Source organism: Hippichthys cyanospilos, chromosome 7, assembly GCF_059441005.1.
Source record: "Hippichthys cyanospilos isolate Australia breed blue-spotted pipefish chromosome 7, RoL_Hcya_1.0, whole genome shotgun sequence".
In the NCBI taxonomy this organism is placed as follows: domain Eukaryota; kingdom Metazoa; phylum Chordata; class Actinopteri; order Syngnathiformes; family Syngnathidae; genus Hippichthys; species Hippichthys cyanospilos.
Genome location: NC_142375.1, coordinates 2,566,789 through 2,590,994, shown reverse-complemented (window position 1 = coordinate 2,590,994; position 24,206 = coordinate 2,566,789). Strand labels below are relative to the sequence as shown.

Below are 24,206 nucleotides of genomic sequence, written 5' to 3'. Positions count from 1 at the left end.
AATCCTGACTGAAAAAGTTCAAATCTACTGTTATCAATCATGTAATCGCTAAACTGTTGTGCGACAACTTTCTCCAGATTTTCGCAATAAACGGAAAGATAGGGCATAAGTCTTTAAAAAATTCGCCTGGAAGCGGGTCGAGCATGCAGGATGTCGACTTTGCTGCTTTAACCAGGTGTGTGAGACACTCCAAGGATAGTAAATCAAACTGGGACAGGGTTACCAGACTTTCTTGAACTTGATTGTCCAAACTAGCATCTGCAATCAAAGAGCCCGAGAGGGTAAGTGGAGCTGCATTTATATATACAGTCGGCCCCCGGCTTACAAGCACCCTGATTTACGAACAATTCGCCTTACGAGCGTGGATCAGGGAGATTTTTGTCCTCCGCTTATGAACAAACCTCTCGCCTTACGAGCAATTCGACATGCCGGCCATTGAGTATGTATAAATGTTCTCGTTTAACTGTGTCAATAAACTCAACAGTAGCAACATTATCAATCATCAGTAGATATTTGTGTCAGTTACGTGAACGCTATTGGTCTTAGAACGTCACACTGACTGTCTCACTCACGGTGTCTAAATATATTACCATTTAAGTGTAGTGTTTGTACAGCTTAAGGGAAAAACAGCTGACATGAAATTAAATGTGCCGATTGCAGGACAAAGAATTGTCATTGGTTTAAATGTGTGTTTTTTTTTAAATTAATTGTCAATACATTCCAACCGTTTAAAAAAAAAGTGCGAATAATTATCAGTCAGTCACGGAGATGCGAATATGCTATTGGTCGATTAAGGTCACCCGGTCTCACTCACGGAGATGCTATTGGCCGGCGTCACACGTCAATCACAGAAATGCCGATATGCTATTGGCCGAACGCCTTTATCTAGCTTGATGGGACAGGATGGAAGGAAGGAGAGATAATTAGTGAAAAACGGAATGTTGTGAAGACTTTGCAAACTTTATCTGTTAGACATAGCTTCTAAAATTACTAGCAGCGGTAAAGAAAGAAATAAGAGGATGATGTTTTAGTATCTGCGTGATTTGCACCCTGACTGAAAGAGTTACTGTAACACTGTAAGACCAATAGCATATCTATCGCCGTGTTATCTTTGAGCGTTGGACTCTGCACCCCTCTGCTTACACACAGCTCAAGTCTCGTAGTTTCAAAGGTAAAAGCTATTTATCCATTGTAATTATTATATAATGTAAGTGTACAGCAGATTATGTCACTCAATTTTAATATATGTATACAGTGTGTCGTTTTTACCTAAGGCTTCGGCGCGCGTTGCACGCATTCACGAATTAACATGGGTTTGGATTGCCCGCTATACGAGCAATTCGAGATACGAGCGTAGCCGCTGAACGGATTAAGTTCGTAACCCGGGGGCCCACTGTATATATATATATATATATATATATATATATATATATATATATATATATATATATATATATATATATATATATATATATATATATATATATATATATATATATATATTATATATATAATTTTTTTTTTTCTATTTAGAAGAAAATCCTACCATTGGGGCTGGATAATGCACTAATTGTGCTACACTAATCATGGCAGCACAAGAACAGGCCACAAGCACAAGAAATTGGCAAAACAAAAGAAAATGTCATATTTGATGCAATAGTGACAGTCTATTCGAAAAATATTCTCAATGGTGTCTTATAAATAATAGTTTTATAATTTGAAAGATTTTTTACTGGAATTATATATTTTCTTTTCATTCTTTTTTATTTAATAACTCTTGAGATTTTCCCATCCGGTTTTAAAGCATTACACAGCACAAAATCAGCGCTTTTAAGAGATTTTAATGACATCTTTTTAGCTACTGACTATGGTCACTGTGTTAGTCTTGTACTTTTAGATCTGACCGCCACATTTGGTACAGTTGACCCTGATCGCTTGATTGGAGCAGTGGTTGGGCATCAGTGGTGCAGCCCTGAACTGGTTCAGGTCCTACCTGTCACACGGGACGTTCTGTGTCAGCCTGGATGATTCTGTGTCCTGCACTGCTCCTCTCTCATGTGGGGTCCCACAGGGCTCTGTGCTTGGCCCTCTTTTATTTTCTCTCTATCTGCTCCCACTCGGCTCCATTCTCAGGAAACATGACATATCCTTTCGCTGCTATGCAGATGACAGCCAAATATATGTTCCCCTCAAAAAGTCCAATTCATATTTTATTAATCCACTGCTAAAGTGTTTAGAGGACCTTAAAGGTTGGATGGCGCTGAACTTTTTAATTTTAAAAGGAAAAAGACTGAAGTCATGGTCTTTGGTGGTGCTTCTGGGACACCCCCCTCAGTTGATCTGGCTCCTTTGGCGCAGTTTCATGTCCCAATTGCCAAAAAATCTTGTGGTGCAGTCAAGCTTTTTTTCAGTTGAGGCAGCTAGCAATAATTAAACAAGTCATTCAGAGAAAACAATTTGAAACAGTAATTCATGCCTTTGTGACCGCTCGATTGGATTACTGCAATGAACTTTATTTAGGGGTTAGTTAGTGGTTCCTTCTTTAGTTCAAAATGTTTCAAAATGTTGCTGCACAGCTTTTAACTAGTGCAAGTAAATATGAGCATATTTCACCGATTTTAGCTTCACTCCACTGGCTGCCTGTCCATTTTAGGATTTGTTTTAAAATACTCTTATTTGCTTTTAAGCCTTGAATGGCCTTGCCCCACCTTACTTAGGTGAGCTGCTGCACTCGTATTCCCCAAGCCGTTCTCTCAGGTCAGCTGACCAGCTGCTCCTGAGAGTGCCTAAAATTAGGCTTAAGATCAAAGACAATTGAGCATTCTCCGTCGCAGCTCCAAAACTTTGGAATGATCTGCCGCTGCATGTTAGACAGGCCTCCTCTTTATCTGTTTTAAAACTCATCTTAAAACCCACCTTTTCTCTAAGGCTTTCGACACCTTGCAGAGAATTGACTGATTGTACTTGATCTTATTTTATTTATTTTACTTGACTTCAATGTTTTATTGTTACCTATTTATTGTGTTTTATTTTTCCTGTACAGAACTTTGGAAACCTTGCGTTTATTTAAAATTGTGCTATATAAATAAAGTGGATTGGATTGGAATATATTTGTTGTCAAAACTGACCAAGGTAAAGTCAGTTTAAAATCTATTGTTTGCAACTTTTTTCTAAACAGTATCAAATTTCCACCCTCCAGTGATCTCTTTGTGAGCTATATTTCTGACAAAAAAAAGCCTTTGATCTCACTGTACAACTACTTTTTTAAATTGAATTGTTATTTGGTATGACTATGACTTAATTCCTTAATTCCTGAACGTCGGTTTGACGGCGTCAACAAAAAGACTTTTTTTTAAAAACCTTAACACACAACCTTTTGAGGTTGTGAAGATACTAAATGTGATTGACCGACAGATTTGTTAGTTCTTGTACCACCCCGATCATCGAGTCTCACGTTAAAACAAGCCACCACGTCACTCAAATTTGACTTCTGTTTTAATAGGCCCTAATCTCGTATGTCGAAACCCCCCTGTGAGACTCATTTCTCCAGACGTCATTGGTTGAGCCGTCATCCATCGATTGACGTTTGCAAATCTTTTTCGCCGATAGGATACAATCACTGGAACCTGTCGCTACGATTGGTCGCATGTGCCGTCAATCATGTGTGCTTTGTGCGTGGATTGGCGTTGTGTCGCGCGGGCGGATTCCTCCCGAGGCTCGCTGTGGTCCTAGGCTGTACGGACAGCGAATGTCGTTATGAGCGGTGGGTAGGAATTCAAACATTGGTGTTTTTATTCCCTTCTTACTTGGTAAAAGATGAAAATTGCGGGGCGCGCGAATGTGCGTGCGTGACCCGTAGACAGAAATAATTAGGAGGGCTCGTGTCGAAGCCGGTGCCGTGGCATTTTCTCAATTGCCTTTCTCTTTTCTCGCTTGCTATGGAAGAGTTTAACTCGCTAACTACGCGGATGCTAGGCGGCACTAAGCTAGTCTGAGTATGTTAATATGCTAAGCGGCTAAACTCAGGTGCATTTGGACTCGTCTTTCCCCCAACAAATTCCCCATTTGGCCGCCCAAAAAGCCCGAGATGTTGCGCATGCAACTCACATTGTTGGGGCTGGTGACCAATGGAGTTGAAGCAGCACACCGAATATATCAGATTCGATTAGCCGCTAACTGCTAGCTACCGGAGCTGTAGCTTGTATTCTCACCTAGCCCGAGTACTAACGTCGTTAGCTCAAACGATCCATCCAAGCTATTCCAACCCCAGCCAATCGGACCGTCGGTTCTTGCTTGTTGACGATAAATGGTAAAATCTCAATGTTGACGACCCTTTTTTTAGTGTCACATTATTACTTTGATTTTCACGGCAAGTGTACGTATACAGTGTCCCCTCGCTACATCGCGGTCCAATAATTGCGGCTTCACTAATAAGGATATTCTTCCACGGCCAAAGCTGCTTTTTTTGGGGGGGACATAAAGCGGACATAATAATACAATAGCGATGATAAGTAAACACTTAATCTTTTGTTCTGTGGGTTGTTGTTCTGACTGGAACTTTATTGCAGTTTTACAGTCCGTCAATTTTTTTAAATAGTTTTCCTGTGAAATCAGACCTGAAAAAATAAATATCAACATCATGTATTTATTTTTTTAACCAAAGAAACAAACTAAAACAAATGGGAACAAAAGCAATTTCTGGGAATATAATCCCTATGATAAACAGTGGAATGCTGTACATTTGAAAATTAATTTGTTTTATCACCATTTTAATTTAGGTGCTATCTTTTCCTTTCTTTCCTCCCCCTTTTTCTTCTCTAGCTTTTTCTTCTTTGTTTATTTTCATATATTTTTATCTTTGATAAAGACTTTGTTTTTACCATGTGAAGTGTAATTGCCATTTTAAAAAAAAGTTGTATTACAGGCACTTTGCACTTTTTTTAGTTTTAGACTAACCTGTATAAAGGCTGTAAAAAAGTAATTAACGGATGTTGAAAGTTGATTCATGTTGCTTTCCTCTTTTTTATGTTATAAGGGATATAAGATAAAAGTTGTTTTAGCTACACTTAAACAACTTTTATCGATAATTAAGAGTTGGAGCAACGAGTGGAGGGTGCAAATATTTTTCTTTTTTCCATTTTAGACTAACCTGTAACCTGTATTAACGCTGTAAAAATTGCGTGGGGGTGCGTGACAGGTTTTCTCTTTCCTAGGGGGTGCTTGGCAAAATATAAAGAAGATTCACTGTGCTAAGTTGATGCAATGTCACCCATGACGTGTCATTTCTCATTTTCTCGTTTTTGCTCTTCTGTTGCAGATTCAAAGGACAATATGGCCACCCTTGTTGCTGTCAGTCCCAGTGAATATCTACAGCCCTCCACCGCCAGCACACAGGTGAGGACACTATTCATGCAAGTAAAAAAGAGGTTAAACAGTTGTTTGGGAGTTCAAGGTTATTTTACTTCAATGCTCAACATTTGGTGACTTTTTTTCTTTCCATTTCGCAGTCTAGAAATGTGATGCCTTTTCACAAAACCAGGCGTTTGTCATGGAGATTCGTTTTGAGTTCATGACAAAAATATGAATTTTGGCCAGGTTTGGCGATTTTGGGAGTTCTACAAAAACACCTCCTTAACCCCTGGAGGAAAATTTGACCCATCCTTGGCTTTTAGATTATTTTGATGTGTGATGTCAAATTAAATGCAGACCAAAAAAAACACTGGGAGGCTAAAATATTGCATAGACATAGCAAAACATGTTGACATTAAATATGCCATTCTGTCATCCCTTCTAAATGCTTCCAAACTGGTGTTCGAGAGCAAATTAGATGGCAAATTCAGACCATTAAAAATGGGAAATATTGTCAATTATGTGTACGGTATATTGAAAACCCAATGTTTTTTCATGCATTTCCCCCGATTTGTGCGTGAATCCTTTCAACGGAAACTCATGAACAGGGTGCAATAGAATTTTTTGTGTTGGGATCCCAAAACCACTGGGGGGCGGTAGTGGACAATTATGACATTTGCAAGCTTTTCAATGGCTTTATAGAGTGGCTTAGCCTGACTCCCTTCATGGAGAGCTGTTGCTATGCATTGTTAGACTTGTAGTTGACATAAGGCTTCAATCCAAGACAAAATGTTGCAGGAAGGCTTTTATTTCGCTGCATGGAAGCGTTTTATTTCATGCAACACATAACATTTTAACTGCATATCCCTGTTTGAAAAAACTGCAGCATTGAATAGCTGTTAAGGTTTTTTTTTCTCACGAAAAGGAAAAAATAAATTCTCACAAAATGAAAATTTTTCAAACCAGCCTTGTACACACAGTGGATCCCCGGGATACAGCGTCCCTGGTTTACGTTTTTTATTATGTTATTTAGTTGTATGCATGTATATTATATATAAGTTGCCCTTGCTAGACTATTTTGATACCAATTTTTAATGTGTATGTATGTGTGTGTGTGTGTATATATATATATATATATATATATATATATATATATATATATATATATATATATATATATATAGGGTTATCCCTTTCAACTTTGAATTAAGCAGTAAAATGCACTATAAATACGGTTTTGTAACCACTCACAATCAAACAGTTCCGCCACTATTGAGGCCCACCAATAGTAGACCACCATCTCAGTGAGGAGACGCCAACAAATAGCACACCAGCATTGTAGTAAATACTGTTTTGTAACCACTCACAATCAAACAAAGCTTTACCGTTCCGACATTTTAAAACAAGTGAGGTCGACCAATATCATACTACCATCTCCGTGAGGAGACGCCGACCTATAGCATAATTGTAGTGACCCGTTGTAGGGATGGCAACTGAAAATAAGTGGAATTACCTAAAAAAAAACTACAAATGGAGACGAAACAACACAAATACAGCCAAGCCCCTGGGGTCATGACAGTTGCACAATGTGGAAAATGTCATAAAGAGGGGATGAAAAAAACTCAGTATTCCACGTCATGAAACATGAAAACCTAAGTAACATGAAAATAGCGTAAGTCAGGGACGTTGTAACACGGTTCACTGTATAATATATAATGTATTCAAAATTCAAGGGATTTATTGTCATATGCATAATTGTACCACACAATGAAATTCTTACTCTGTTCACTTCCCAAGCAGCAGACGACTTTGCATAATCAGAGACAGAGACAATGGTGCTAATAGTGTAGTGCATACTGTATATGTAAAGATATATATATATATATATATATATATATATATATATATATATATATATATATATATATATATATATATATATATATATATATATATATATATATACACACACACACACATACATACATGTATACTGTTTATGAATAGGGCTGATGCCACTGAACATTTTAAGATGTTATGACCCTTTCAAAGCCAGTCCAAGTTGGATGACAATAAGGCCAGGTTAGTGAAAAATCCCTGGACATCCAGGGGTTAAGGTATTCAACTTTCATTTTCCAGCACGCAAAGGGGTACAATTGTCACCTATTTATACGTTTTCACAGTCCAGGTGTTCAACCCCAATTACTTAGTTACAGTACAAATTAAGGTAAATGGAAATAGTTGCCTTGGAAATGAGTTAAGTAATAACAGATCAATAATCAAGCGTCTTTGAAAATTGCAAACTAATAAAAAGGAGCAAATTTCCTCTAAAATTCAATTGAACAATGTGTGTGCACAGGCAGACAGTCAGCCGTCACCTCTGGCCCTGCTGGCCGCCACCTGCAGCAAGATTGGCCCCCCCGCTGTTCAAGCCCCTGCGGCCCCGCCGCCTACACTGCCGCAGCCCCGCCGCCTGCTCCCCATCAAGCCGGCTCCCATTGCGCCCGCACCTCCCAAGAACCTGGGATTCCTGCAAGCCAAAGGCAACGTGATCCAGCTCCCTGCTGGCCTGGGCGCCGGTGCTCCCGGCAGCCCCATTGTGCTCACCATTCAGCAGAGCCCGAGCCGGTCTGGCCCCCAGGCACCCGCCAACATCCAGTACCAGGTGATGCCGCAGATCCAGGGTACCCAGACCATCCAGGTGATGCAGCAGGGGGGCCAGATCCAGCTCATACCAGGCAACAACCAGGCCTTCATCACTACCCCCATGTCCGTGCCAGCCCAGGCGGCCGCCGCCCCCATCGTCGTCCCGCCCCAAAGGACCGTCGCCATCAAACCCTCGCCCAAAAGCAGGAGGTCCAGCACTGCCGGCAACGTAGTGCAGTTGCCCGGCGGGCTCACCCTGCCGCTCAATGTGGCGACTGGGGAGGTAAGCGGCGCCCAGATCGTCACCGAGATGGCCTTGCCGGCGCCTGCTGTCGCCGGGAAGTCCCGACGAGGCAGGAAGAAGAAAGCCGCACTGGCCGATCCGGTGCCGCTCCCGCCACCGCAGGAGGTTCCTTCGCCACCCCCGGAACAGATGGAGACCTTTGTGATAGAAACTGCTGACAACATCATTCAGGTTTGGACACCACAGGCAGTACACCAGCTGTGCACCAATCAGCGATGGCCCGTCCAAATTTTTTCGCTTGCATCTGTGCAATCTACAGTTGTGGTCCAAAGTTTACAGTCATTTATGAAGAAAATAATGTCATGTCTCTCTTAAGTTTCCAGTTATTTCTCCAACTCTGATTTTTCTCTGTTAGAGTGATTGGATCAGATACTTCTTTGTCACAAAAAACAACTATAGCTAGCAATCTATCTATCTGTCTGTCTCTCTATCTGTCTGTCTGTTTAGTTCTTTAACTAGCTAGCTAGCTTGCTACTAAACTAGCGATATAACTAGCTAATAAACTAGTTATGTAGCTAGCAAACTATATAGCTAGCAATTTAGCTAGCTAGTTACCTACTAATCTATATATATATATAGTATATTGCTAGCTATACAGATAGATACATATCTATATATAGTTCTATATATAGATGCAGTATATATATTTACTGCTAGCTATACAGACAGACAGACAAACGGATAGATAGATATTGGTGGTGACTTTCCCTGTAAAGGTGTCAATTATGCATGAAAAATAATGAAATTGTCAAATGGGCTCTGTGAAAGACACACTTCCTTCACAGGCTGGTAACCCTCTGTGTGTGTTGTTTTTTTATTTTATGTGCCCGTAGGCGGGCAACAACCTGCTCATCGTGCAGAGTCCCGGCCAGCCGGCGATGGTTCAGCAGGTGCAACTGGTGCCTCCCAAGCAGGACCCTCCTGCGGTCCAGATTCCCCAGCAGGCTCTGAAGGTGGTTCAAGCCGCCTCTGCCTCATTGCCGCCCGTCCCGCAGAGGCAGCCGTCCACTCCCTCTGGCCTGCAGGTGGAGTCACCGGACACGGCGCCAACGCAGGTGGGAGAAGCCCTCCAGCTGGCTCATCCTTTACCGCATCCGAATTGGCTAATTTTAAGTTCTGCACTAATTTTTGCTCCTCCTGGTGCTCTAACTTAAAAGTGTACCTTTTTGTACCTAGTTGTATGCATATATATTAGAAAAATAGGTATGCCTAATTAAGAAAAACTACATCCAAACACTAGTAATGCGAAAATGGGGCCTCATGAAGCACTTGTAATTTATTTTCATTCGTCTCGTTTATAGTTGTTGAACTCCAGTCCTCAAAGGCCGGTATCCTGCATATTTTTAAACCTTCTCTGTCAAACACACCTGATTCAAATGATTAGGAGTGTTTTCAGGCTCCTGGGGAGCTTGCTATTGAGCTAATTATTAGAAGCAGGTGTGTTGGGGAGAGAAAACCGTAAAACATGCAGGATACCGGCCTTCGAGGACTGAAGTACGACACCTATGAACTAGACGCACAGGTGTTGAACTTCAGTCCTGGAGGGCCGATATCCTGGAACCTATTCTCTCAAACAAATCTGACTCAAATGATTAGGATCTTTTTCAAGATCCTGCGGAGCTTTCTCATAATTTTAATCTGGTTAGGCAGAGAAAACTGGAAAACATGCAGGGTTAGAATTTGAAACCTACGCTCTAAATCACAGATGTCCAACAGGTATCCTGCCTGTTTTTGAATCTTTTCTTTCAAAAACAACAGATTCAAATGATTACAATCATTTTCAAGCACCAGCAGAGTTTACTAATTCTTTGAATTAGGTGTGTTGTGGAGAGAAAAGCGGAAAACAGGCCCTCCAGGATTGGAATTTGACACCTATGCTTTATCACAGATGTCAATCTCCGGTCCTCAAGGGTTGATATCCTGCCTGTTTTCCAGGTTTCTCTCCTCAAAATACCTGATTTTAATGATTAGCTCATCAGCAAATCTTGCAGTATAAGAGAAAATGATCCTAATAATTTGAATCTGGTGTGTTAGAAGCGAATCGAAAACATGCAGGATACTTTGAAACCTCTGCTCTAGATCAGCGGTCCCCAACCACGTGGACCGGTACCGGTCCGTAGATCAGCTGGTACCGGGTCGCGTGGGCTGCATCCGAAATAATGTTTTGGAATTATTTAGTTTAACAGTTCATACGTTTGTGTTTGATCTTTGTTTTTTTTGGCGCCCCTTCTGGCCGCTGTTGATATTACATACATAGTGAGAAGGATGATGTGGTTTGACTGGTGCGTGGTGATAAAAAGGTTGGGGACCACTGCTCTATATGGTGCTCTTGGTTTAAATATGAAGGGTAGTGTAATGGAAATACAGTGGACCCCCGTGTTACAACTTCCCTGTTTTACGACATGTTCATGTCGCGATGGGGAATACTGAGTTTTTTTCATTCCCTCTTTATGACATTTTCCCGGTTATGAGACAAAAAACAACTGTCCCTTGGGGCTTGGCTGTATTTGTGTTGTTCCTCCATCTGCTGGCGTTTTTAGGTAATTGCAGTTATTTACTATTGCCGTCTAACTGCTTCCATGCAACTCGTGACTACAATGCTGGTGTGCTATTTGTTGGCGTCTCCTCACTGAGATGGTGGTCTGCTATGGCGTTATATTTGTGCCACAATTACGCGCACGCGGAAAAAAAATTTGAGCGTTGAAAATAAAACTGAGCGAGCGAAAACTGATTTTGAGCGCAAAAAAAAGTTCTTGAAAAGAAAATTCCTTTTAGTTCGTTCGCAATAGCGTTCTCGCGCTCAACATCTCGCTCTCGTTCGCGATACTCCTCCCTCCCTCGCTCAACATCGCATTTGCTCAACATTGAGCTCTCGCTCGCTCGAGTCGTCCTCTGCGCTCGCTCAGTTCTGCTCACGCGTTACGTTTGTGCCACAAAACCAGCCAATCAGAGCTTGTAAAAGCACATTGATTGACAACTTGGTATCCAATGAGATTGCTTGTTGTGTTCACCCGGAACGAGCAAACGAGAGTGCGTCACATCGACGTGGGCGGGAGGGGTGGGCTTATTGTATTAAAGTACAAAAACTAACAAGGTATTTCTGTCAAATGATACAGTACAGTAATAATAATAATATTAAAAGTAATTCTCCAGCCCAAGTCCGTGTTGACGCACTCTTCGTTTGCCCTTTTCAGGTGAACACAGAGCAAACGAAAGTGCGTCAAGGGATAGCATAGAAGCAATCTCATTGGATACCAAGCTGTCAATCAAAGTGCTTTTACAAGCTCTGATTGGCTGTTGTGCGAGAGAGAGCTATCCCGAGCGAGCAAAAAGGAATTTTGAGCAAGCAATTTCTTTTTCTGATACAAAACCTGGGGTTCTATACGGATTAGCTATTTAATAGGTTTGGATTGCCCGTCATACGACGAATTCGCCTTACGACGCCAATCGCGGAACGGATTAATGTTGTTACACAGGGGCCAGCTGTACTTTTGAACTGTTTCAGTGCCATGGATGAGTATTCTCGTCTATTAAAATAGTAATTGTCAATTACGTTTTTTCTGGAAGATAGCTGATACCCTTAACTCATCCATGAGTTCTTCATCCATTTCCTATTTGGAAACTATCTGTGTGTCCTTGTGCCAGATTTTTGTTAAGACAGGAGCTGGCGAGTGGCGATCAGTGCAAATCCAGGATGCTGTCTCTACGGCGATGACGCCGTCCACCCCCGTAGCCACGCCTGCCTCGCCGACCCCTCCCCCCGCCACCTCCAAGAAGAAGGCAGCAGCGGGTGGCAGGAAGGAGCGCACTCTGGCCAAGATCGCGCCGGCAGGCGGGATGATGACACTCAACTCGTCGCAGCTGTCGTCATCGGCGCAGGCTGTGCAGACCATCAGCATCAATGGCGTCCAAGTGCAGGGTGTTCCCGTCACCATCACCAATGCGGGAGGTGTGCTGCCGCTCTTACGCATAGCTGAATGAAATCAGATTTTGATAGTGGTCCCTTTGCTTGTAATTTTATGTACACACATTTTTTTTCTTTGTTTTGCTTTCAACAAAATACCCCATATGTTTATAAGCAAAAGTAAAAACAAAATAACCAGAGGTGGGCACTTTGTCAGCACTGACGGACTATCTTGCGTTCATGAACCAAATCTTATCAACCAAAAGTTAAACGTAATGTTTAGAATTAAGTGGCATTTTGCTTTTTAAATATGTTTTACATCAAGAAATTGTTTGCTGATGAGAGCATTCTGGTATGCAAATTCACTGCAAGGTGATCACTTTTTCATGTAACCGATGGGTGAACAACAAATTTGCACGCTTTCTCTTATGGGCTCTTGGCCAGGAATTGCATGATAATGTTTTTTAATTACCTAATTAAAGGCATTTTTTTGTCAATTCAAGATCAGTAATACCTTGTTTTACTAGTAGTGTATGTGACTGATGAAATTCAGACACATTTGAAAGGGAACCGTCTTCTACAATTGTTGGTCAGGCAGTTATAAATGAGAACAGACATCCAGCATTTCAGTGTTATGTAAAGCATGATAATTCTATCGAGTGGGTATGTTTGCCAAATGTACTCTAGTCCCACCTGAATTCACTCAAATGCAGTTTGATCAACCTGATGGCCAAATACACCTTTGAGTTAAAGCTCTTAATTGAATTTGACGGACATTGGACCAATTTGACGGACAATGCAAGTTGGCTGGGGCGGCGGAATGTGCTAACGGGCTGGCCATCATCTAACGGCCCGACGATTACAATTTTCAGTATGAAAAAAATGGCAGAATGACCATGATGTATGGGGACTGGGCACTGACAACAGACGAATGTCGGATCAGCAAACTAATGTAAGTTGCCCACCTCTGAAAATAACAACCAAAATTTAGAAATATTCAGAGCAAGTCAATATTTATGCACTCGCATGTATATGTGTATTCTTTTTTTTTTTTTTTCAGGCCAGCAGCACTTAACAGTGCAGACCATGCAGGGCGGCGGGCTCCAGCTGGCGGGAGTGGCGGCGCCCGGCCAGCCCGCTATCCACGTGGACCAGACGCTTACGCTGGAATTTCCAGGACACGCCGGTGAGAAGAAGAGACGTGTGGCCTGCACGTGCCCAAACTGTAAAGACGCTGAGAAAAGGTAGGATGGCACACCTAGCGTCTAGTGCATTTGCTTTTTTATTTTCATTTCAGCTATCTTAAGCATGTGTTTTGGTTAATTTGAAACATGCATATAAAAAAATGAATTGACATTAAATATTGAAACTGAATATTCACTTAACTTCACTTTTTTTTTAACACTTTTAACTTTTTGTAACAGTTGAACAGAAGTAATTTTACTTTTAGGTGCAAATTACATTTGAAACATAAAAAAAATCTCACCATGGCAGTTTAATATTTATAGAATTTTTTCAGACACATTTGAAAGGGAACCGTCTGATCAATCGTCATATCAACAAGTGCAGGGCTCATTTAAAATCTGAAATTAGTAATTATAAATGTTGATTGGATTTTTAAATGTTTATTATTCTGGAGTGAAAACTTAAAAAAAAAAAACGTTTTCAAACTTATCGTAAATGAAAAATGACTTGTCCGCATGAGTGTGATGGATAAAACTGAGATCTGGAGTGCAGGACAAAGGCCAGGTGTGGCTCTATGGCAGTAGTATGGATGCGCAAGATGTCTTGTAAGTGAGAGTCCGATAGCCGTGTCCTCACACGGCTCTTATTTAAGTTCATAACTGCGAATGCCTTCTCACACAAATACGTCGAACCGAACAAGCTTAGCATTTTCTTACCAAATGCTCGAATCTCTCAGAAACTTGTCCTGTCAGTAAAAGTTGGCGATATAAAGCTGCTGGTGCTGACCGCAGCTCACTGCGTCACACTACAGCTCAACTTTCCTCTTTTTGTTGATTGGCGCCATTTTAGAAAATTAGGGGCTCATACAGTCAGTTACAGTGATCCCCCCTACTTCGCGGTTAATGGGGGGTGTCAATCCCCCGCAAAGTCGGAAACTCGGGAAGTAGAATATCAGTTCCTAGATTTCTATGTACGCCCCAATATAGCCACAGTAACCATAAACAATCCTTTTTTTTTTTTGTATTTTTTGCATATTTTATTTCCTTTCTCCTATTATTTAACATTACATTATCCTTATTAACATTATTATATAATCATTAAATAACTAATATTACTTAGTTTGTTGTGAATTTGTTCTCAGGACTGGTTATCTGCACCAAGACTCCGGTGAAAGAGTACGCAAGTCATCACGTTGAACTTCACATTTATTTTGGCTCATGTATGGTGTATCATGTAGTATCTGTTGAATAATAAATCAACAACAATCTTAAAGTCAGTAAACTAACATGTGATGTTAGTAAACACTTAATCTATGAATTTACTGTATTTTTAGCTGACATTAGCGGGTTAGCAACAACTAACAACTACTAACTATAAAGTGCAACCTCTACACAAACGAATACATAAACAGAATGAACACTCATTGCTTACTAAACATAGGCAGTAGCATGCGTTATCAACATAAATGATGATAAACTCTAAATATGACCTTACGTTGTCATTCACTACGTCACCGTAACGAGCCGAATGACGCACAGAGAACGTAAAAGGAAACGGAAATGCAACGCGACCCGACAAATTAAAAGCACATATTTCAAAATAATATAATATATCTTAACGGAGTTAATAACTAATATTACTTAGTTATTTAATAAATACAGTACTGTATAATGTACTTTTGCTTTTTTCAATTTTTTTCCATTTTTGCGCATTTTTTAAAGTATTTTGAAATATTTTTTATTTTTCCTGGAAAAACCCGTGAAGTACTGAGACCGCGATATCTAAGAGACCGCGATATCTAAGACCGTGAAGTAGGAGGGATCACTGTACTCATATACTACTTTGCTGTTCCTAATTATGCCTATAGATGGCAGCATTTAGCACACGCAGGTAACAGTGCTGCTGCCCAATGTAATAACTCTCCATGCGGGCCAAACGTTATTGATTTTATGACGGAGGCTGCGGGCCAGATGGAAATTGACCACGGGCCGCATTTGGCCCCCGGGCCGGATTTTGGACATGTCTGGTCTGGCGCTAACATTAATGCGATACATCCTTAACCGCCTCGCTTCAACAATCTCTGTATTTGTATGTCGTCATGTACAGGGTGTGACAAGTTCACATATTTATATTTTATAAAGGAAAAAAATAGAACAGCTATTACAGCATGTCAAGAAAAATAATATGATAAATATAATCAAATATGAAACAGTACAATGTTAACACTAGCCACTATGTTTGTGACAAGATGGCAAATCGTGGCAGGTATTATTCAGAGGGCTTAACAAAAAAACTAAAGGTTTCCACGTTGAAGGGGATATTTCATTAGGAAACACAAGAAGCTGGATTGTGCAGCATCATCTGTTTAATTTCTGTCTGAAAATTGTGTCACTAGTGACAATCCATACAACACTTTAACGATTGCATTCATCATTTTAGCAAGAAGTTGCCTCATTTTCCAATTCAATTGTTCTTAATTTGAAAAGAAAAATGTACTGTCCTCTCATATCATTGATAAAAATGTACTGTCCTCTCACATCATTGATAAGCAGTGAATTTGAGAACTGCGGGCTAAGATGTTTAACAGTACCTTGGCAGTACAGGGGGGTTGGAAAAGAGAACAAAAAAATCACTGATTCAGGTTGTCAGGTTCATTTGTTAGACATTTGCAAGAAACTGTACACAAATAAGGAGAAAAGACAATCTTTTCCAGCTCATGCATGAGGGGACCGAGGAGTAACTGGCCAAGGTCAATTCTACTGCGCTCTGGCAGCCTCTCCGAACCCTTTCTCTTTATTTAATACAGAGATCCCTAACCACATGAAGGTTCCGGCTCTCAAAGGGGCAAAAATGCATCTGGGTAAAAGACCATGGCCAGAACCTAGTGTATTTGTCCTATGTGTCAGCATGTGGGTGAAAAACTAATACATGTATGATAAAATATGCGTTGCAAGACATTCTGCAAAATATTTTCTCTGTAAGATATTTTGAAAATCACAGCTGCAGGAGTGCCCCAGCAAGCAGGCTTGAGCAGCCTTCCTTCTACTTGAGACAAAACAATAACAAAACAGTTTTTCTCTCCAAGCAGTGCACTCATTCTTACAACATAACATTTATTCTTTGCAAGCAGTTATATTCTGTAGCAAATTTATGGTCACTATAATCATTCTCATAGCAAAGCATTTCGTCATCGCAAGCATTTATATTTCGTAGCAAATGAATAATCACTATATTTACAATTATTCTAACAACACTGTAATTCAAATTACAACATTTAAAAACTTAGAGTTCAAAAGATTTAAAAGGAAAACAAAAAAAATTAAAACCTACTAAGATTACTCCTACATTATTTTACATTATTTTTTCTTAGTTATCTGTAGTTTTACTTTTGTGTTCTCTATTATCTGGACTATAAGGCGCACCCGATTAGAAGGCGGACCTTCAATGAACGACCTACCTAAAAAGTGTTTTCATATACAGTGGGCCCCCGTGTTATGAACTTAATCCGTTCAGCGGCTTTGCTCGTAACTCGAATTGCTCGTATGACGGACAATCCAAACCTATGTTAATTAGTGAATGCGTGCAACGCGTGCAAAAACCTTAGGTAAAAACATCACGATTTTATACACATATTAAAAATGAGTAACATAATCTACTGTACAGTTAAATTAAATAACATAAATATACAAAATAAAAATTACATTTACCTTTGGGGCGACGTGACTTGAGCTGGTGGTGGGTGGAGGGGAGCAGAGACGAACCCGCAGAATTTATTTATTTATTTTCTTGAACGAGAACTTTTCTCAAACGAGAACATATCACCGGCGATTTCCTTCTCTTTAATCCATAATAGAAGAAGCCTCCCCATTTTGTTGTTGACTGAGGTCCGTCCCATGGCAAGGAAAGTCTTGCCCTTAGAAGATTGCCAAGCGGTTACGGCCATACCCACTAGCAAGGTTAACTATGCGTGCGCCTCCTTCGTATTTTTTTATTATCTCCTGCTTCGTTTCTATTGTCATCATCCTCTTACTTCTTCCTTTACAGCCACTTGCAATTTTAGGAGCCATGTCTAACAGATAAAGTTTGCAAAGTCTTCACAACACACCGACCAGCTGTGCCATCAAGCTAGATGAAGGCGTTCGGCCAATAGCATATCGGCATTTCTGTGACTGACGTGACGCCGGCCAATATCCGCATCTCCGTGACTGAGACCGTGACTGAGACCGTGACTGTGACCTTATAAGACCAATAGCATATCAGCGTTCCATGACATGCGAGAATAGTTATTTTTGTTGGTACAGCAACGCGAAAAAAAATGTGCAGACACACTGATCGGCATGTTGGATTTTTCGTAAGACGAAAGGTTTGTGCGTAAGAGGGGGACAAAAAACGCCGCGGTCCATGTTCGTAAGATGAAAAATTCGTAAATCAGGGAGTTTGTTAACCGGGGGCCCACTGTATAGGGCGCAGTGCATTATATGGCGCACAGAATAGAAGCTACAGTAGTGGCTAGGAGTTGTGTTATGCTTCCAATAGATGAAGCGGCACTAAAGGGAATAGCAAACAATCAGATAAGTCAGTCAAACTTTCCAATTCAAAATTATATATGAAGATGATTTGGGAATGGGGGAAAAAATACCTCTTGCTTACATAAACAACTGTTTTGATCAATGCCAAGACCACTCGAGAGTGACACTGTGTAAGATTTAGACTGTTTTTCATTAAAAATGAGCAAATTAAATTGTTAAAAATGTCAAAAACTTGCAAATAAATGTGTTAATCGTAGGTCTAGTTCCCATTAAATTATATTGCATGGGGGGGGGGGGTCGCTCCCCTGGAGGTCGCCATGTCTGTTATAGCGTTGGATTGTAGGAAGTGGAGTGTGTTTTGCTTCATTTACCGTAATGCCCCTGAAGCTCCCGCGGGCGCATGCAAAAACTTACACTCCCTTTAAAAGAATGTAACGATAATTTTGAGTTTTTTTCTTTTTCATCAAATTGCAAGCGAAAAACTTCAAATACATTGTTTTGTTGATTTAATAACAGTTCCTGCTTTAATTTGAGAAAATCACGCTTTCACAAAAACTCATGTGCCCATATATATTGCTTCAAATTTGGAGCATATACAAATTTTAAACAGGGTGTTATACAGGGTCCCCGCAGGTCCTGGAATATTTATTTTGACTTTCAAGGTCTTAAAATGTTTTGAATTTTAGGGTTAAGGTCTTAAATTTCATGTCTTTCCGATCCGTCTGGTCTCGTGCTTAATTTTCATTTTAACCATCGCACCATCTGGGGGCAGCACCTCGAGCTACGTGCTTGCAACTTGCATCATTTCGTGACTGAAGAGGAATGCAATGCATTACGTTTGTGTAGCCTAGTTTCAAGCAGCAGAGTGACAGTCGATTCGCGATGGGAAAGTGTGTGTTTAGTGACGGTTGGAGGACGAGAGGTATCGGGAATGGCTGATGAAAGTAGAAAACGTTCTTGAAGCAAGGTGAATAATAAAAGAATGTCTTTTTAACAACTGTCTTGGTCATAATCCAGTAGGTCTATAGATGGTTTTCACGGCGCGTCATCAACTGCGTCATAAACCCGGAAGCCGCCATCTTGGAGTTACTCGGTACCATAACACTGCATGGGCAGTACATATACTGTATCTGCAACATCGTTCGGCAAAATGGTCAATTATTGCCGTGTTTCGGGTTGCACAAATTGGGCAGACCGAGAAAAACATTTAGACTATTACAGGCTTCCAAAAGTGATCAAAAATCAGGGAGAGGAATGCCAGAAATTATCGGAGGAAAGGAGACGCCCGTGGTTGACAAAGCTCAACCACGATCTGAGAGGAGAAAATCCGGACAACATCCGAATTTGTTCCGCTCATTTTTTTTTTCCAGCTCAGAAAATATTGATTGCAAGCAAGTAATAACAAAGTTTTTAATGCAATTATGATGTTTTAACAGTAACTTGTAAAAATGTTTATTGTTTGTGGTGTTTTTCTGACTCTTTGCTTATTTTAATGTAAGGGACTTTGGTATGACATAAACATTGGCATAATTCTTATTATCTAGCTAACACATGTCGCATAAATAAGTTAAGTTGTTCTGATTCTTCTGAAAATGTTGCGTCTCCCTCACCCATCCACACGCCATCTGGTTGTAAGCCTCCAAACCTTTGTAGGATTTAAGATCTTCGGCTGTGTGTATGGGCTCGGTAAAAAAAAAAAAAAAAAAAAAAACAAGTAGTTGACCATATCTGGATGTGTAATTGTGGGAAGAATAGCCAGATTCTTCGTTTATCCAGGATGAGTCAGCCAACTCATACGGATCGATACCCCCGATAAACTGTAATTTTTCCACATACCGGGCCTTCTCTTGTGTTCTGACTCAATGTATGCCTTCGCATCAGCGACAGGCTTTGCTAAGGTTTTTTTTTTTTTTTTTTTTTTCAACATTGACAATTTCATTTATTCTGTCAAAGATACACGTGATGGCATTGCACTCCTGTTTGTCGAGTACCTCCATAATGGCGGCGCATCCCGGTTACTCCCCACAATGTGACCTCAGTGAAAACCCTCTATTCATAGATTATTGAATATACTTGCATTTATTCATCATTTAAAAAAAGGAATGTTTTAGTACTGTTCTATTTTTTTTTAATTCCTATGTGGGCCCAAAATCTAGAAATTACCTGGAATGCATGTACATATACAGTTTATACATCCAATTAACCACATCAGGATGGAAAATCAGCTCCTGATTTGTGTCCATCTGACGAGTCTTAAGCTCCTTGATGAGCTGTTCAGTGTCACCACACCACTGTGGTGCTCTCTGCATGTTTGTTTTGGGTTTTTTCTGTCGGCATTAGGTCTTAAGTTTTCCTCTCAGAGGCCTTGAAAAGGTCTTAAAAGTCTTTAAATTTGTTGCTAAGATTTGTGCAGATACCCTGGTTCTAAAATTTTAATTGTAAAAAATACATTTATGATTAAAACGCAGGTAAAGATGGAAGAATTTACGTGGGAATTAAGTTATTTTATTTTTTTCGTCCCCCAAAAATGAAAATTTGCTTCTTATGAACTGCATAAGGCGCCCCAGATTATAAGGCGCACTGTCATCTTGTGCGCTTTATAGTGCAGGAAATATGGTAGTTATTTTTTCTTTGTTTACGTTATTTAAACGTTGCTGTCGTATGCTGTAACTGTGTTACCAGTCTACTGCATCTCAAATAGTTGGGGTGCGCCCCCCTGGGGCAGGTGCGTGGTGATGCCCGGGGGTGTGTGGATGACCCCAGTTAAAAGGCTTTGTTTATTTGAACTGTAATTGCAACTCTGCGGATTGCAACTCTGTCTCCCCCTGCAGGCCTGGCGACATGGGCAAGCGGAAGCACATCTGCCACTTTCCCGGCTGCGAGAAGACCTTCCGCAAGACGTCGCTGCTGCGAGCGCACGTGCGCCTCCACACGGGCGAGCGGCCCTTCGTCTGCAACTGGGTTTTCTGCGGCAAGCGTTTCACGCGTAGCGACGAACTACAGCGGCATGCCAGGACACACACGGGTACGCTCGCGCTGTTTTTTACGCTGCTCTTGTGCTTTTGTTTGGATATGAAGCTAATGTCGATGTGCGCACATGTCTGTGTTAGGAGACAAACGCTTTGAATGCAACCAGTGTCAGAAGCGCTTCATGAGGAGCGACCACCTGACCAAGCATTACAAGACGCACATAAACACCAAGAACCTGTGAGAGAACAGCAAGACTCCTCATGGAAAAAATTGGAGTTTGTCACTTGTCCCATAATGGGACCCCTTCCCGTCTCCTTTAAAAAAAGAAGAAATTCAAAGCCCTCTCTTGTTGCACTGTGTACAAAGAAAAAAACGGACTGTGGAGAAGCCATCCAGCTTATCCCTGACCCATTTCAGCATGGGACAAAGACACCACTTGCCAGGGAATGTACAACTGTAGGACTTCCTCTCCTTGGACTTAATTTAAGTGTACCTGTGGTGCTTACAAGGAAAATTAGAGATGCAATAGCAGAAAAACTGAAACCAACTGCGGTTTTGCTTTCGCTTGGTGTTTTAAAGCAAGCTTTGAATAGCTGCGGCCATCTATTTGTTAACAAATCCAACACTCCACACATGTCGTCTTGACAAATAGGTTCCCCCAGCTATTATAATCTTGCTTAAATACAACCAGCCCAACCAAAAACCACATTTGGTTTGGGTTCCAGCTCCACAGCTACACATTAACAAGTTTTTTTTTTTTTTTTTTTTTTTTTTACATTTTCATTCACAGTTTGCTTCTGATGAGTTGACACAGAGATTTGTGTGATCCTTTAAAATTGATGCAACAGTAGAGCAGGAATTTATTTGCGGAATTCAACAAAGTTCAGAAATGACTTGTAGTTCAGTTAAAAGTACAGATACAGTATTTTGGGGGGGTAAAAAGACTGACAGAAATGCAATTAAGTACTTTACTTGAATACAAGTCAAAATGTACAGACTGAAATACTGTCCTCCATACTTGCAAATACATGTTTCCAAATAATGTTAGAACGTACTTGTTGGCTAAATGCTAAAAGCATAGCACTTTTTCCCATAAAGCCACAGGGCCTTTGATGTTTCAAGGTGTGGTGTGTGGCTCTGCATTTTACAAAAATGTTTTAAAATTCACTAACCAATGTCTAGTAGGATATGCGGCTATAGATTCAGTTTTTCTTTTTTTCCCCTCATAATGCAACTGTCCGTTGACTCTTTTTGTGTAAGTCTTTCGTCTACATTATTATACCAAAATGTTCGAAAATTTATTACACCTAACTTTTTTTTCCCCTGCATAATGCCACAGAGTTTTGACTTTTTGGGCAGGGCTATTTGGCCAAAGTCGTACCAAAATGTTTGAAAATTAATTAACCATTGTTTAGCATTAAATATTATACTTTTATGATTACCGGTAAATAGATTTGGCGTTTTTCCCAGATACTGTAATGCCTTGTTGCTTTGACTTTTCAGGGTGTGTATTTGGCCTACATTATATTAAAATGTTTGAGAATAAACTAAACTTTGTTTAATTATTATAATTTAATAATTACCCGATAAATAGATTTTGCTTTTTTTCCCCCCCATAATGGCACGGAGTCTTGAATTTTTGGGGAGTGTATTTGGCCTACATGATTCAAAAATGTTATAAATTGAACTAACCAGTTGTTATTAATAGTTATGGTTTTGTTATGAATTTTTCTTCCATAATGCCATAGGGCTCCGTCTTTTTTTTTTTTTTTTTGTCTGTGTATTTGGCCTACATTGTGCCAAAATGTTGTAAATTTAACCATCGTTTATTACTAATTATTAGGGTTTTGTGTTGGTTTTTGCTTTTTTTTCCCCCCAGCATCTGCCCTACAAGTACCTTTGTATTCATGTTTGGGCATTTTCTGCACTGAAATGATGTGGATTTAAGATAATCTCATAGTATTGTTACTGTGCACAAACTGATGGCCAAGTAGTTTTGAAATCATAAAGTAAAGCATAACAGGCTTGTTGAATTATTGTTGAGGTTGCTGAAACTAAACAAACCAAAAAATGTTGAAAAATCTCAACTTTATTATTTATTGTACATGGCAAGTTAAAATTTTGGAGCTGAATTGAGTAGGGGTCATGGAAATTGATATGTTTTGCTTTCACGTGCCACATAAAATGAGTTTGCAGCCCGGATTTGGCCACCTGGCTTTGAGTTTGGCACTGTGATCTATGTAAATGGCTGCTGGAAAAACTTCCAATGTCACTGAAATTCTTTTAAGAGGCTTTTATCTCACACAAAAATCAGTATTATCACTTCCATTGTTCCACGCAATATTTTCTACCTGGTTTTAACCACATAAGCTATGTTTCTATCAGAGTGAGGTGACAATCACACACACCACAGGATGCAAACTTTGACATCCCTTTCACACGGAGCCAGAGCCCCCAAAGGTGGAACTGGCACCAGCTTGCAGTGAAAAGGGTGCACAAAGTGTGTGGGGGAAAAAAAGGGTGTGTGTTAGTGCCTGCTGGTCTTATTTATGTTTATTTGTCCACTCCCACAGTGTTGTAGTGAAGGAGGAGGATGTTGTACAGTGTGTTGACATATGATGTGGGACATTGTAAATTTGCTTCATTACTGCTTTGTAAAAGACCTCTAGAAATCCTTTTCTATCATATTAATAATAATAATTAAAGATGCCTTAGACAGCTATTTAAAATAACTTTCCTTTTGTCTTTTTAATTTATTTTCCTTGCTAATCTCCATTGCTGAGATTTGAGCACTCTCCAAACATTTTAACAGACTCATTTGGAACAACTCTTGTGTTGCTTGATTGTGGTTCTGGAGAAACCAAGAAACCAGCAGTACATTTTATACCGTGTATAAATCAATAAATATTGTCAACAACAATTGTGGTGGAACTAACTTTGTATAACTGTAAATTGTCAAAATAGCTTATTCGATGAAAATTTAAATAGCCATTTAAAAAATAAATAGTTTAACTGAGCTGTTACTGTTTTCATAGAGGGTTTTCATAGCCAAACAAAAACAGCCACCAAAACCAATTTTTTTAAAGAATGTATAATGAACTGATGCTCCACAGTATCAAATGCTTTATAAAAGTCCCAAAATAAAATAAACCCATTATCTTCTAACACTTCAGAGTAAACTGAAAGGTCCAAAACCAATCTAATATAAGTTGTTATATCTCTTCTAGGCATAAATCCTGATTATGTCTCTTCAATAATAGAATTCAAAACTATTTTCAGTCTACTAGCAAATATTCTAGCAAATATTTTGTCGTCATTA

The 24,206-nt window shown here is 40.0% G+C and overlaps 1 protein-coding gene across 2 annotated transcripts; it reads left to right on the top strand.

Moving 5' to 3' along the window:
• The first annotated feature begins 3,627 nt into the window (after positions 1-3,627).
• On the top strand, positions 3,628-23,807 carry sp2 (sp2 transcription factor). Of its 2 annotated transcripts, none has more exons than XM_088420368.1 (8): positions 3,628-3,763; positions 5,318-5,394; positions 7,709-8,470; positions 9,133-9,354; positions 11,945-12,248; positions 13,264-13,447; positions 20,749-20,942; positions 21,028-23,807. In XM_088420368.1, exons 1-8 carry the CDS (start codon positions 3,757-3,759, stop codon positions 21,126-21,128), a joined length of 1,851 nt encoding a protein of 616 aa, XP_088276494.1. In that variant the 5' UTR covers positions 3,628-3,756; the 3' UTR covers positions 21,129-23,807. The 2 variants fall into 2 exon arrangements, with proteins under 2 accessions (XP_088276494.1, XP_088276495.1); XM_088420369.1 differs by lacking the exon at positions 3,628-3,763 and adding an exon at positions 3,796-4,309.
• The last annotated feature ends 399 nt before the right edge of the window (positions 23,808-24,206 follow it).